Source organism: Nycticebus coucang, chromosome X (genome assembly GCF_027406575.1).
Source record: "Nycticebus coucang isolate mNycCou1 chromosome X, mNycCou1.pri, whole genome shotgun sequence".
In the NCBI taxonomy this organism is placed as follows: Eukaryota; Metazoa; Chordata; class Mammalia; order Primates; family Lorisidae; genus Nycticebus; species Nycticebus coucang.
The window spans coordinates 161,209,655-161,225,209 of record NC_069804.1 but is presented as its reverse complement, the minus strand read 5'-3'; the positions used below and the strand labels follow the sequence as shown (position 1 = coordinate 161,225,209).

Genomic DNA, 15,555 nt, shown 5'->3' with positions numbered 1-15,555 from the left:
CCTAAAAATAATTGGCAGTCTTAAGCCCTCCAGAGCTATATTTTGGCAAGGTTTTGCAAAATGCTAACTAGCTGCATTTCTCCTACTGATTGGTAGGTGATCTCAAATCATACATCTGCATAATGACTGTAATTCATGTGCTTTATTATTAAGGCTTAGGTCAAATGACTTCAGGCTTTCAATGTGTATAGCACATCATATGCAGTAATTTCACTCCTTTCTGGAAGGGGGGAGGATGGATTAATGTATACGTTGCCCCACCCCCCTGGGATTATTAAAAACCTTCAGAGATTTTCTTTCTTTGTTCCCTTGAAGCAGAGCATTGTATGTTCCTCGTGGGGCTCTTAGGTACCATGGAGGGCTGGAGTAATACAGCAACCTGCATTTAGCTCACTTTGTGGCTACGTGAATTTCAATCTAAGAAACGAACAGAAACTATATTGGTAATAATGCTTTGGACCCACAGCAAGAAATTGTTTTACTTTCAGAACAATAAAAATTAGAGAAGGGGTAAAGTAGCAATTGAGGGATTAAGAGAATTGCCTCAGCAAATAATAGCTTAATGTAGCTCCTCAATATTAGAATTACATCAAGTATTTATATTTTTTGAAAGCATGATGAAAGTTTTCCCCCTGGCCACATGTACTTATCCCTTTAACTTTGAAAGTCAAGACCTGCTTTTTTAAAGAAAAATACACTTTGTATCACTAGAAGAGTTTTAGATTTATAGAAGTTGGGAAGATAGCATAGAGAATTTCTTATATCCTACTCCCAGAATCCCCTATTATTAATTAGGGTGGCACATTTGTCACAAGTTGATGAGCCAATATGGATGCATTATTATTAACTAAAGTCCATTTTGATATATATAATTTATGTTACAAATAATTCATCCATGCAGATCATACTAGGAGGCAGAACTTTGTGAACATTTTTTTATCTCCCCAGAAAGAAACCCCTTACCCTTTAGCTATCACCCCCACTTTCCTCCAATCCACTCCCCACCCCAGCCACAGGCAGCCTCTGTCTACTTTGTCTCCGGATGTACTTAGGTTGGACATTTTATATAAATGGAATCATACAACATGGGATTTTGTAACTGGCTCCTTGCATTATACTTAGCCATGTTTTTAAAATTTAGCCATGTTATAACACACGGCAGAAGTTCATTCCTTCTAACTGCCGAATAATATTCTGTTAAGTAGGCACAGTATATCAGATTTTGGTTGTCCATTCATCTGTTGATGGATATCTGGCCATTGTGAACAACACTGCTTTGAATATTGGCATGGAAGTATTTGTATGATGTCCTTAGTTTTTCCCCTAATATCTTTATTCTCTTCTAAGATCCTATCCAGGCCACCATATTATATTTCCATCAGCACGTCTCCTTAAGATCCCACAGCTTTGCTTTTTTTTTTTTTTTTGATGGCCCTTTAAATGTCCTGGTTGATGGCTTGGCTGCCATCAGTTCATGATCACATATGCATGCCATTCAGCTCCTACTTGGAATGCTCTATTTCCAAATCTTTATGGAAGAGAGAAGGTGGTGAGAGAAGGCCCTTCTCCCTCACCTAGTATGAACGCTCAGAAACGTTTCTTCATTCAAAACTTCAGTAGCTGATCTCAGAGTGTGGTAGACGTCACTCTTTTCTTTCTTTGTGTGGTAATTGCACTATTTTATATTTTCATAATGCTTCCTTGTTTACAAAGGGCTTTTTAGGTTCCAATGGGTAAGTGACTTTCCCAAGAGCCTCACGTGAATCATGTAGAGCTGGGCTTCAAACCCATATTCCTGACTCCCAGAGCAGACCCCTCCCCCTAGACTACCACTAGCCCTGTACAATGAAAGATCCAATCGTGTTGTATATTTGGAGTCTTTTAAATGCACTCCTTAAAAACCTTTTCTAAAAGAGCTAAGTTTTCTTCATGACCCAAGTGAGATTTCTTCAATAAAGGCCAATGCAAAATCAAAGTCTCTTAGATTTGCAGTTTATTTAGTATTTTCCAGCCTACCCGTCTCAAGTATTCCTCACTGCAATCCTTCCCCTTAGGATGCAGTTTGTGTCTCTTTTGTTTACAAGCATTATTTGGTTGCTTTATTGGTAAAAATCAGTTCAGTTATCTGCCTTCAAACTGACACTGGTGCAGGCAAACCGAGTTGCCTGCCAGTGTCTTGCAGTGGCCTCCAGCTGTTTTTCCTCCATTTTGGACCCTGGTGGAGGAATCACTAGAGATTTACTTTGTCTCCTGCAGGTACAGAAAGAAAGCTAACACCTTAGTGGTAACTACAAATATTCCTCTTATCACCACCCTATCCCCGAAAAAAAGTATGAGAATCAGAGATTCATATTTGGGGGCATTTAGTTGGATTTCGAAATGAATTTTCTGAGACAGATGTAGAAAATAGTTGTTAGATATAGTTGAAAATAGTTAAGTGAGTAGTCAATAAGCTGAGGGCTGGCTGGAGAACCTACCATTTCTAACATTTTCTATGGGAAGCTGTTTTGAGCAACTGGAAATAAACAGATGTTAGCTATACCCCAGTGTGTACATCAGAGGCAGTGTTTGGTGAAAGGAGTAAATGAGATAAAGCGAGAAAGCACAGTTCCACAGATTATTCACCCCAGAGCGTAAATGATGGAATAGATTCCTCATATTCAATGCCTACTTCTTTAACCACTGATTTGAAGTCCTTAAAAAAAAAAAAAGAACCAATACACACAGCATTGAGAGTAATTATTGTGATTGTCTTTGTTCAGCTTTGAAAACTAAGGCATTGATATTAAGACTAAAGAGAAATTACATGGAGCTGGTGTGATTGAAAAAAGTTTGGCTCTTTCGAGTGATTTTTTTTTGTTTGTTTTTAATGCCATAGAGTTAAGCTTTAAAAGCATGCTTCATTGAATCCCGTCCAAGCCTCCTAGGACAGGGCCAGGGGACCTTTTTTCTATTGAAGGCCACTGACCCACAAAGAAAAAAACTAATCAAGGGCCATGTACAAAAAGCAACTTAATTTAGGTGCTTCCTTAGAAAACCGTAAAGCATTCAATTCACCTGCTTTTTAAATTAAGAGCAAGGAACTCTCAACAAGGACAACAAATAAAAAAACCCTTCAGTTTCATGTTATGCGCAGTTAAAGAAGTGGGGTGGGGTAAAGAATTATATGGGTAGAGTAAAAAGCAGAAATCAGGCAGGAGGGTTTTAAGGGACTAGAAGAGGTACACAGAGAAGAACATAAATATCAAGGGTCATGGAAGCAGGAGATGGACGTAGGGGAACGGGAGACAAATGAGAGTTTACAGAACAGAACCTACTGTTCACTGAGCTACTAGTGGGTTAACCGGTCAGCTGCTATTCCCACATCTTCTGTAGTTGGAATCCTGAAGCCTTCCTAGCAATAATTCTTAACAAAGGGCATGTGTCAGGATCACCTTGGTCCCTTTTTAAAAAGTGCACATATCCAGTGCTACCCCCACAGTGGCTGTCTACCTGTCCCATGTTGATTTAGTCGTCCCTATTTTCAGCTCTCTCAGCCTGAAGGAAAAATTGTGTCATCTGTCTTAAATGAGATGTATGTGGGATCGCCAGGTTTAGAAAAGAGATCTCCAGAAAGAACAGGCATTTCTCATTCAGACACAGCCTTCGGGAAGCGGTCTCAAACAATAAAACAGAATGGCTTTCAAATAATATGTATGCCCTGGCTTTCAAAAGAAACCATTTTTGGTACCTAAAGTAGAAGTTTTCAAATTAAAAAAAAAAAATGAGCTGCTGGAATTCTCAGATTCTCAGAGAACATAGAACTATGATCCATCTTCACATATACCAAGACTGTTGCCCTTTTTCTTCCCTGTACTTCTCAGCCCTGACTGGCTGAATCCCCAATAGCCCAAGTATGTCTTGGGGTTTATTCACAAGTGTGTCTTGGACTGCCTGTGTGTCAGGGCTTTTGGCAAGAATGTGAAATTACATTTTCAAGGAATGCTTTTTAGAAATGCAAACAGGATAAGTGGTGTATTCAGGTCAGTGTGGCCCAGAGTAACATGTTGGTTGGAGTGGGAACTTTGTGCTGAGGGGAAGATGACTGTGCCAGACACATTAGCCAGGTGTGTATCCCACTGTCATCTGTTATGCAGGGCAAGCCTTTCACCACCAGAAAGGTCTTCCTGGAGAGAGCTCCTAACATAAAAGTTCACTATTTTCTTTTCTTTTTTATTAGATGGTACCAAAACAAAGATGTACTCCAGTGTTTGAGTATAAATAAGCAGGTCTCATAAGGCCCTGCTGAGGGCCCCTGGTGGATACAAGACAGTGGAAGATGTGGCCATGCTGGGCCTTTTATATGCCAGTATAAGTGAGGCCATCTGCTTTAAGCAGGTTACCAGTAGAACTTTTTTTTTGCAGTTTTTGGCCGAGGCTGGGTTTGAACCCGCCACCTCCAGCTATGGGGCTGGTGCCCTACTCCTTTGAGCCACAGGTGCCGCCCCAGTAGAACTTTTTATTGCCACTACCCATTTTTGAAGGCAGTATCCTTGCTTATTGTAAATTTCCTGCAGGCAAATTTAAACCTCTCAACACCTAGCATGTTCTTCAATGGAGAAAATGATTCTTTCCTACTGTCTCTTAGTATTTTCTTGCTTCAGAGTACCCACACATGCATTAGGGGTGGAGAAAAAGGGTGCTTTTCCTTGAACTTAGAACTAAGCCCATTTTGATAGGATCCAGTAAGTGACCCTTTATTAATGTGTGATCTCTGTAAAGATTAGGTGAACATAGTTTATTTTCCAGACTCCTAAGTTGTTTTGCCTTGGAAATGTACCCATACCACAGTAGAATCCTTGCAGGGATCTGAAAAACAGCCTATTAAGAATTTTAGCTTGTGACAATCTGTTAAAATGATCAACTCCATTATTGTGATGAAACTCACTTAAATAGCCTTGTGAGTTAAGTTTTCATTCTGAGCACTCCAATTCGTTTTCTATGGAGGGAGTGAGTGATGTGTATAATTTAATAGAGCTATAGCACTGTACCATTTGGGGCCCTTCATATTGTGTTAAGACTATAATGGCAGAAACCTTCCTCCCTGGGACTAGAACACAACTGAATCTCTCTCTGTTAATTATGTGTCCCAGTACCAAAGGCCTGCTGTGAACTTGTTAAGCCAGCGAAGAGAGAGTTTTGTTTTTAGTTGTAACAAAGGTGTTTCCATAAAACTGCCCCTTAGCAGCCCTTCTTTCACTAATGAGATCTGAGATATTCTGCAACTTCACAGCTCTAATAGACTCTTACTACACAATTTTTTAATCTCCTTTTTTATTCAGTTGGTAGAATTATCTGTTGACTGTTATCAGAAATGTCTAAGGAAACTTTTAGCAGTTTCTGGATGAAGAAGTTATTTGAAGACTGTTGCCCTTTCTCTCTTCCTTACAAAGTCTTTTAGTGCTGCATACCCCCTTTTTCTTGGTAATAACACCCTCCCTATTTTTTAATTGCCAGGAAGCAAGGAAGATCAAGAACATATATGATTATGTAATTATTTGCATATGTGCAGTTGACAATCCAGTGTTAGTCAAATAAGTTAGTCAAATAAATTGCCAACTCAGTTTTAAATTTCTGAAATACTGTCATACCCCAAAGCTACTTTAGTATCTGTGTTAGGTAAAGGTTTATCTCCTGTAAGTACACAGCCAATAAGCAGCAACAGCCAGCTCATGGCCCATTTCGTTACCCATAATTGGTATTGTTAGAAAGATGTGCTTTTCATTCCCCAGCCCTTCGTCTATTGGACACACTGACCATTGATGGGTTCATATGTCTTTAATATATTCATTCCTGAGTTCCTGAGATCTTGATTCTTTTCAGACCCCTTTTGTCTTACATGGAACGTAGAAGGAACAGGGAAAGCAAATCCTGGTAAACACATATACAAAAATCATACCATGCTAATTAATATTGGAGCGACTAAAGTGCTAGTACCTGGTATGGTTTATTTGTGAGTGGCACCACATCTCTTGATGAAGGGGGATTCTGTCCTCAAACCACAATATTTGTTCTGTGACAGAAGAAAACAGTGGGGAAACTCCAGGGCTTATAGAAAGAACCCTGCTAAACTGTCACCTTCAAACTGCAGGCAGAATGCAGACAGTGTAAGAGAGGGAGATACTTTGTGGATTGGACTACTGTAGAGTATTGTCTTTGACATTGCCCTTGATTCTTTGAGCATCCCTGTATAAAGATTATATTTATTAGAAGCCATTAGTCCATCCTGGGATGAGTAACTGCACCACATAGAATTATAAGGTAATGGCTTTCATACAAAAGCTATAACCCAGTTATAACCTAAGCATATGGGGAAGAGGGAGAAGGAGGGGAGGGAGGGGGAAGATGGGCGGAGGGAGGGTGATTGGTGGGATTACACCTACAGTGCATCTTACAAGGGGACATGTGAAACTCAGTAAATGTAGAATATAAATGTCTTAACACAAAAAACTAAGAAAATGCCAGGAAGGCTATGTTAACCAGTGTGATGAAAATGTGTCAAACGGTCTATAAAACCAGTGTATGGTGCCCCATGATCGCATTAATGTACACAACTATGATTTAATAATAAAAAAATTAAAAAAAAACAGAATTGTTAAGTAGATGCAGTTTCTTTTCTTTTTCTTTTCTTTTTTTTTTGTTTGTTTTCTTTTAAAGACAGAGTTTCACTTTATCCTCACAGTTCACAACAACTTCCAACTCCTGGGCTTAGGTGATTCCCTTGCCTCAGCCTCCCAGTAGCTGGGACTATGGGTGTCTGCCTGGGCCAGGTTTGAACCCGCCACCTTCACTATATGGGGCCAGCGCCCTACCCACTGAGTCACAGGCACCGCCCTAAATGCAGTTTCTGACATCTGCCCAGGACACAACTGGATAGAAATTGTAATTTATCATAGACTCGTATTATCCAGCATGAACTCATAGTTTCTCCTTTGCTGACAACCCCTTGAAATGCAGGAGTCCCTTTGTTTTGCCACAATATAACTATTGCACATATATTTGCTCAGTTTTTGGTTTTTGTCACATATTTTATATAAATCATTCTTCATTAAGGATAGTCTCTCTTGGAGCATAAATTCCCCATTCTGGAAAAAGTATGTCTCGTTTGCATGACTTGTACAGTATTTAGCATAGAATCTCAGGGAATTTATAAAATAGACTAGTTGATACTGAATGCTGCTTCATTTGTTGGCCTCACCATTTTCCCGTGGTTTATCCATCTCCCTGATTAGAAACTTATTTTGCCTTTTGGAGGAGCCTTTATTATTTTATTTTTTCAAGAAGGGAATACATTTTCTTTCTGGCTTCATGAAACTTATTAGATACATATGATTCCTGGGCCTTTTGCAGGAGCCTCGCAGACTGAGTGCATGACATCATGCCCTGCCCTCTTGGGCTTAATGAATGATAATGGAGTGACTACTTTACTTCTTATCTTCCAGGTGATCATTTGAAGATCTGTCCTCAGGGTTATACCTGCTGCTCTCAAGAGATGGAGGAAAAGTACAGCCTGCAAAGTAAAGATGATTTCAAAAGTGTGGTCAGCGAACAGTGCAATAATTTGCAAGCTGTCTTTGACTCCCGCTACAAGAAGTTTGATGGTACGTTATCCAAGTCACATTAAATAGTTGACAGTTAAGTTTGTACAGTAACCTTTTCAGGCCTTCTCTTTTGCCTTATTGCTTAAGTTTTCTCTCAAGATGTTCTTTTTCCTTGATGGACACCAGGGCCAAATTCACCCTGCAGGTTTAGTACTAGAATCCTTCTGGGTGCACTAGAATCTGTATGGTAGGCATTATGGAAGTATGGTCACAAGAAGCCAAAAAAAAAAATATATATATATATATATATATATATATATATATATATATATAGATTAGTTTAATTTAAATGCTTTCATTTATTTTCTTGGGTGAACACAGAATAGTGTTGTTGACGCAAGTTCCTTACAAAAAAAGGCTTCCTAATAAAAAGCAGGCGTCTGAAAACTGTCTTAGTCAAAATAACAAAAGTGGTTTTGCAGATGCTGGACTTCAAATTAAATTTCAAAATGGATCCCCAAAGCCAACTAGAATTCCTAGAACACAGACAGGATGAAAGCTCAGGTTTTGAGCATCCGACGCAGAAATAGCCACTAAACTATACTCTTCATTAAACTGGGCTGCATCCTCAGCCTCATTTTAGCTTGGGCTCTGGTGTAGCCTTTTCATGTAAAAGCCACAACAGAACTCATTCTAATCCCCCTGTGCCAGATGTGGCTTCTCACACGCACACTTTCTTTTAATTGTGAAGAAACAGCCAATATGAGCCAAATGAGAGGCACTTCAATCCTATCTGAAGCAATGTTACAGATAACAAGACTTTAAAAAAATAGAATTTGGTGTCCAATACACATCAGGATTCTTTTCTCTGGTGCTGTTCACTCAGTTTGAAGATTGTTATGAAGTAGATTTAGTTTTAATAGGAATGATTTCCTTTGTGCCTGTTTTAAAGGCCATTCTAATTACATAGTACCTTTGAAGCATGCTTTTCTTGACATTATGTGTGGTGAAGAAGTACAAGGCAAATTTTCTAGATATGAAATGTCTTTGAGTATTTCTGCAAAGGGTTTGTTACCATGGTGAGAAGTTAGACTAAATTAGATTTGATATAGATGATAAGGCAGTCCCCAGCTTAAAGAACAGGTTGTATTTCAAATACTGGCTTTGGGATTTATTATTTCAAACTTAACAACCAATTTAATAAAGTATGTTAGGTTCTTAGGCTAGATCACAAATTATATTTAATCTATAACATAGTTGAACTAAAACACTATGTAATATATCATTGATCCCTACCCATTTCCTCAAACACTTGGCATGCAAAATTGTATCTTGATTCTATTTCCTTTTCTTGGATGAATGGAAATAATTTATACATCTGTATATCCTTCTCATTACCCCAAGCCCCACTATACATATGCTGTCACTGTTCAGAGTATTTAACAGTATGTTAATACCGCGTGAAAAGTGAGTGTTACTGGCAGAATACATCATTGAACCACCTGTCTATCTTGATCACTAAATTATTATTATTGAAAAAATTGTATTTTTTTGACTATGGCATTTCTCATTGGAGATAATAACCTAAGCATATTTTTACTTTTGGGAGAAAACTTACAAAGATAATTAGATGGTTATCTTTGAAAACTTAAGATGCTGATATCTAAAAATTAGCACTTAGGGCTTCATAATGGACTTTAGAAGGAAAACAAAATTCCTGCTCTTTAGAAATGGCTCTTCTGCTAAGTTCCAAGGCTATCTTCTCCAAGTCACCCCACTTGTTAGACTTGTCTCTCTTCCTGGCGTGGAGCCCACAGTCATTGCCTATAGGCCTACTAGTCTTTCCCCTTCTTGTTCCCCATGGTTTTATAGCACCACTCCTGTGATTCCAATATGTAGGATTTTTTTTGTGTGTTTAAAAAAGCCATACAGAGAAACTTTATCAGTAAGTGTTAACATATGTTTTTTAAAAAGGACAGAAAAACAGTTTCTAATGCCTTTCCCTACTAGGCTTCACATTCAATAAATATGTTGACTCTGTACTTTAATCAGTTTCAAAACCTATCAGGAAAAAAGATTATGGAACTCCAGTTTGTTTCTTAAGACTTCAAGTGAAAACATGACCTGAACAATGAAGTTAGTGAGCATAGATTAATGTTTTTTGAAGAAGCAGTAGTGGAATGGGTTTATTTTGGAGATCACAGCAGAGCTAGACTATTTTGCACATTTTCTCCAAATTAGGTCATCTGAAATGATGAAATAATTTTATGTGGTAAAATCTCCATTGACTAGTACCCAGCAAACCATAAATCATCTGGTGGGTGCTGCATTGATTCACTTTTAAGATGGTCACCTAGGCTCTTCCAACACTTTTCAAGGCCTAATAACTTAGAGATGTTGAGTAAAGTGCTGTAGGGGGGAATCTTGACTCTGAGAAATTCAAGGGCAAGGGTGGGTGCTTTGGTTAAAGAATTGCCCAGACTATTGTAAAAGCCAAACCCTGGGTCTTTGATGTTAATGGAAGAGAGGAAGTTGGGCAGAGTAACGAGATGGCTCGTTTGTGGCTGGGGAACCAAGGTAGAACAGCAAGGTTGTACAAAGACAACTGGGGACACAAAATGAGGTAATAACAAAAGAACTCATGGAAACATTCTGGGTCAGGCAACTTTAGAGGAGCACTTTTGTCATCTCTAGTTTTCCGAGTAAATTCAGAGTGGTTACTCTGACCTCAGGCAACTTCCTCTGTCATCAAAACTTGACTATAAGATACTGTTTCTTTCTAAAGCAAGAACAATTGCTTTTTTTTTTTTTTAATAAATACACTTTTCAATAAAAGTTTTCAATAAAAATAACGTTTTGGGGCTTATAGGGTATTAACCTTCTGTTATCAGAAATCATCATATTATCCCATCTTTCCATCATTCAACCATGATTGTCAGGGGTTTAGTGTAAGCTCTGGCATTTTGGGGGAGTCATCAGATTTGCGTGATGAATCCCTTCTCTAGTTCTCTTATCTGTAAGGTCCTTTTTTGTTGTACACTTCTAATTTTCTATTGTTTGCATATCTCAAGAGACTATAGAAAGTAAATCAGTTTTTATCTTTTTTAATTTTTTATTTTTTGAGACTGTTTTGGTTTCTCTGTTGCCTGGGCTAAAAGGCAGTGGCCTCATAGCTCACTGAAGCCTCGAACTCCTGGGCTCAAGCAATCTTCTTGCTTCAGCCTCCCAAGTAGCTGGGATTATAGACCTGTGCCACCATGCCTAGCTAATTTTAATTTTTTTTGTAGGGACAGGATTTCCCTCAAGATGGGCTCAAGAATCCTCCTGCCTTGGCCTGTCAAGGTGTTAGGGTATTAGGATTATAGGTACAAGACGCTTTGCCCATTCATAAAGTGTGTGAATGTATGTGTGTGTTTGTGTTTGTGTGTTCAGGCCTGGGTGAAATAGAGAATACTTTCTTTGGCAGCTTCTCCCCTTCCAGCTAAATTCTTAGGTTTCCCATATTTCATATGTGTACCTCTGAGTTTCAGGACTCACCTCTGTATTTTTCTATACTGAAATTTTTTTTAGTCACGGTTTATCTTAGGATGTTGGGTACCAGAAATCTACCATCCTAAGCTGGAGCCAGAGCATGATAATGACTAGAGCTAGCTGCTCCCCCTCTTGGCCAGTTCTGGGAATTGCTGTGGTAGTACAACTGCTAATTAACATAGCTGAGTCAGTTGTCTCATGAATATGCTAATCACGTTCTCGGTTCAGAGGAGTTGGAAAAAATTGTTTGGCAAAGGGAATAGAAATAGTAAAAGTGGGGCACAATCCATGTTTTGGGACTGTGGCATAAAGATTCCCCCCAAAAAATGTCTGGCATTTTCTGTGTCAATTTTAAAAGAAGCCCAGTTAAGGACCCACATGAGGTAAATTGATTAGAGCTGCCAGGTTAAATATATTTCTAAATTACACAGTAAAAATGATGTAACAGCTATGAAGTACTATTACTGCTAAACAACTCACTGTAGCAAGCAGTTTGCTAGATATTTTGCAGGTTAAAAGAAATCTTAAGGAAATAGAGATGTTGTCTCATGCTAGTCTATTGGGAAAATTTTAATTTGTGATTTTAAGGTCAAATTTAGCAGCCTTGAATGGGAAGCAGAACACACTGAATTGTCACCCTTGTTCTGCAGTGAACTTACTGTGACATGGGGCAATTAACTGGGTCTCAGTTTTCCCATCCATAAAATGAGGGGGTTGAACTAGATCTCTAAAAACCCTTTGAATTCTAAAAATTCTGCGAGAATCTTTTGAGCATGTGACTAGAGCAGCTGCTTCACTGAAAGGTCTTACAAGATGTTAATTAGCCATCTGTATAGTACCCTCTTTTCCCCCTATCATTTCTTAACTCTCAGCTACTTTCACTAGGTCTTTGAAAACCCTCCCAGGAGCCTGAAGCTTGTTAACTTGAATAATAGTAGAAATTTGCTGAATTAGCTGAAAACGCACATAAAAGAAATAATTGTCTGTCCCGTGTATCTACATGGGCCAAGTATAAATCAGAGCAGCTACTCTTCCCTTCAGCCTTCAAGCCCCCTTGTTTTTTATCATTTCCCAGAGGCTGGGCAGGAAGCGCGCTTCGAACTTAGGCAAATCTGTATTTTAATCCCAGACTGAAAATTTCCATACTTCGTGTTGACCATTACTTAATTAAGCCAGTAGAAAAACCAGTTTGGTGCCTCAGTGAGTTGACAGCGTGGAGGTGAGAGGAAATGCCCCTTTCCCCAAAGATTTGCTGAAAGATCAACTAAAAATTAAGGCAGATTAATAAGAGGAAGAGGTTTGTTTACTATGCACATGGGGAGAATCACAGTGATTACCCAATATCCCAATGGGATCCCGATATTTTTGCACTTTACATTTAGAGGGCATGGGGAGATGAGGAATATAGATAGTTTTGTTTAGATGCAATAAATGTTTGCTTGGGAGGTTGAATAAATGGGGGAAACAGATTGCCTTGTAAATGATTCTCTTTGGAAATTAACCTGACAGACAAAAACTATGTTTAAAATTATTTGTTCCCTGCCTGGTTGTATTTTTTTTTCTTTTTTCTTTTGGAGACAGTCTCACTATGTTGCCCTTCGTAGAGTGCTGTGCTGTCACAGCTCACAGCAACCTCAAATTCTTGGGCTTAAGCGATTCTCTTGCCTGAGCCTCTCGTAGCTGGGACTACAGGTGCCCGCCGCAACAGCCCAGCTAATTTTTGATCGCAGTTGTCCTTGTTTTTAGCAGGCCCGGGTGGGGTTTGAACCCACCAGCCCTGTGTATGTGGCCGGAGCCCTAACCACTGAGCTATGGGCGCCAAGCCTGGTTGCATTCTTGATTTTCTTTCCTGCAATATAGTGAGATAACAGGAAAGGGAAAGGAAGTCAATAGTTCTTATGAAGAGTTCATTTTGTTATATAGATGGCGGGAAGAGGGGGGTTAGGATGGAGAGGGGTAATGGGTGGGGCCACACCTACGGTGCATCTTAGAATGGGTACAGGCGAAACTTAACTAAAAGCAGAATACAAATGTCTACATACAGTAACTAAGAAAATGCCATGAAGGCTACGTTGAACAGTTTGATGAGAATATTTCAGATTGTATATGAAACCAGCACATTGTACCCCTTGATTGCACTAATGTACACAGCTATGATTTAACAATAAAAAACAAAAAGAAAACCCCTTCCAAAGGTCTGTTGATCTCTAAGGGCCATTAATTCAAAATTGTCTACCAAGGAATCATATTATGGGGTGAAATTTCCTGAGCTCTTTCAAAGATATTAGAATTCACAGACCCATGAAAGTATGAACTCAGAGGAAGTGAGCTGTCCACTTACCTTAAAAAACAAATATGTCCAACTAAGCTTCACGGCCATCAGCTAAGCTTAACTTTCTGGAATTTTTATGACCCCTGATCTTAACTATTTTTTAGCTATGTGGATTTATTATTATCCTTTGCACAGCCATACTTAACTTTCTAAAGACCTCCTGGGAGATTTTTAGGTTGAAATAAGTCTGAAACATCCTCAAAGTAAGAATGTCATAGAAATATTTAGCGTAATGTACAACATACATTTGCTTTTAATCCTTGTCTCTGATTTCATTTATTAAGACTTTTTAAAATTTCCATTGCTTTTTAAAACATCTGCTACAGTGGAGTGGGCAACATTTCACAGTCTGAGTAGACACAAAAATACAGAGAAAGATGGGAGGACTTCTAGCCTTCCTGCAAATGCAGTGTTCCTTCTAGTTCATGTGCACGGTCTTTGATTTAGTTGGAAAGCACTGCCACTCCTTTCCTTTACAATTCTATTTTCTTTTCCTTCCATGTGAAAGAGACTAAAAAGCTGGGTACTTTTGCTTATTCTTTTATAATCTCTTTGTGAAACTTGACTGCCAGCTAACTGTAATCAAATCAAGAGCTCAGACAAAACACTTACATTTCTCTATTGACAAAGGTTTTCTGCCTTCTGAGTTATCTGAAGTGTGACCAATTGTTGCTCTAGCATTGGCTATCTCCTTGGATTGAAAATGCTGTGGAGCTTCTACAGAGCCCAAAGCACTTTCGCTGTGGGCCTCTAATACTAGCTTAGACTTCTTGAGAAGGCATGACATCTGCAAGAAGCAGTGATCTGTTTGGAGGTGAGTAAATACATAGAAGAGCTTCAGCTGAACTTCTATTGACTCTGCTTCTTTGCACTTTAGGTCTGGGAGTTTGAAATGTTGTTCATCACTGCCACACCCCACTTTTAGGTGTCTGTCTGTCCAGGCCAAAGGAATGTGCTTATTTGACCTAGCAGTGACTCTAGCTGATTGGCTGAGAGAATTCTTGAGCCAGGCAGGCTTTGGGCCTTTCTTATCCATTTCCATCACCCTCTCTCTTAAAAGAACTAACCGAGCAATGGAAACTCCTGTAATAAATTTTTTTTATTGTTAAATCATAGCTGTGTACATTAGTGCAATCGCCTGTACCCATTCTAAGATGCACCATAGAAGTGGCCCCCCCATTACACTCCTGTAATAAACATAACTCAGACCTTTTCTGGAGGTCAATTTGGCAAAGTGTATTAAAAGTTTTGAATAGCAGGCCAGGTGTGGTGGCTCATGCCTATAATCCCAGCACTCTGGGAGGTTGAGGCAGGCAGATCATCTGAGCTCAGGAGTTCAAGACCGGTCTGAGCTAAAGCGAAACTCCATCTCTAAAAATAGCCGGGCATTGTGGCGGGCGCCTGTAGTCGCAGCTACTCAAGAGATTGAGGCAAGAGAATCACGTGAGCCCAAGAGTTTGAGGTTGCTGTGAGCTGTGACACCATAGCTCTCTTCCAAAGATGACAAACTGGGACTCTGTCTCAAACAAAAAAAAGTTTTGAATAGCAGGCCATATCAGTAATAACTAAGTATAATTTATGACTTTCTGGTACACCATGCCTTAGCAGGCACTCTTGAGGAATGACATTGTGCTATGATAATAGACATAAAAAAAAAAGACAGAGGATATAGCCGTAAACCTCAGTTTGTCAATAAAATGCTTACTGCTTTTTCCCCTTAAATTTGTAGGTGCTTATTTAACTATTTTTCACTGACTACTTGATCTCAGGTGAATACATGGGTGTAGTTCTTTAGTTTTCTAATAGTTTGGAAAGTATGATTTGTAGCATTTACAAGGACGCTTGTTTCTTCAAGAATTTTGTTGATGTAGCTCCGGCATCTGTAGTTCAAGTGGCTAAGGCACCAGCTACATACACCAGAGCTGGCAGGTTGGAATCCAGCCCGAGCCTGCCAAAGGACAATGACAATTGCAACCCAGAAATAGCCAGGCATTGTGGTGGGCACCTGTAGTCCCAGCTAATTGGGAGGCTGAGGCAAGAGAATCACTTGAGTCCAGGAGTTTGGAGGTTGCTGTGAGCTGTGATGCCACGGCACTCTAACCTGGGCGACAG

At 39.3% G+C, this 15,555-nt stretch overlaps 1 protein-coding gene across 1 annotated transcript in view; it reads left to right on the top strand.

The window, feature by feature from the left end:
- GPC4 (glypican 4) overlaps positions 1 to 15,555 on the top strand; it is a 127,685-nt gene that overhangs the window by 77,932 nt on the left and 34,198 nt on the right. The window contains exon 3 of the mRNA XM_053580482.1: positions 7,482 to 7,640. Coding sequence (XP_053436457.1) covers positions 7,482 to 7,640 — 159 coding nt within the window. The remainder of the gene's footprint in view (positions 1 to 7,481; positions 7,641 to 15,555) is intronic.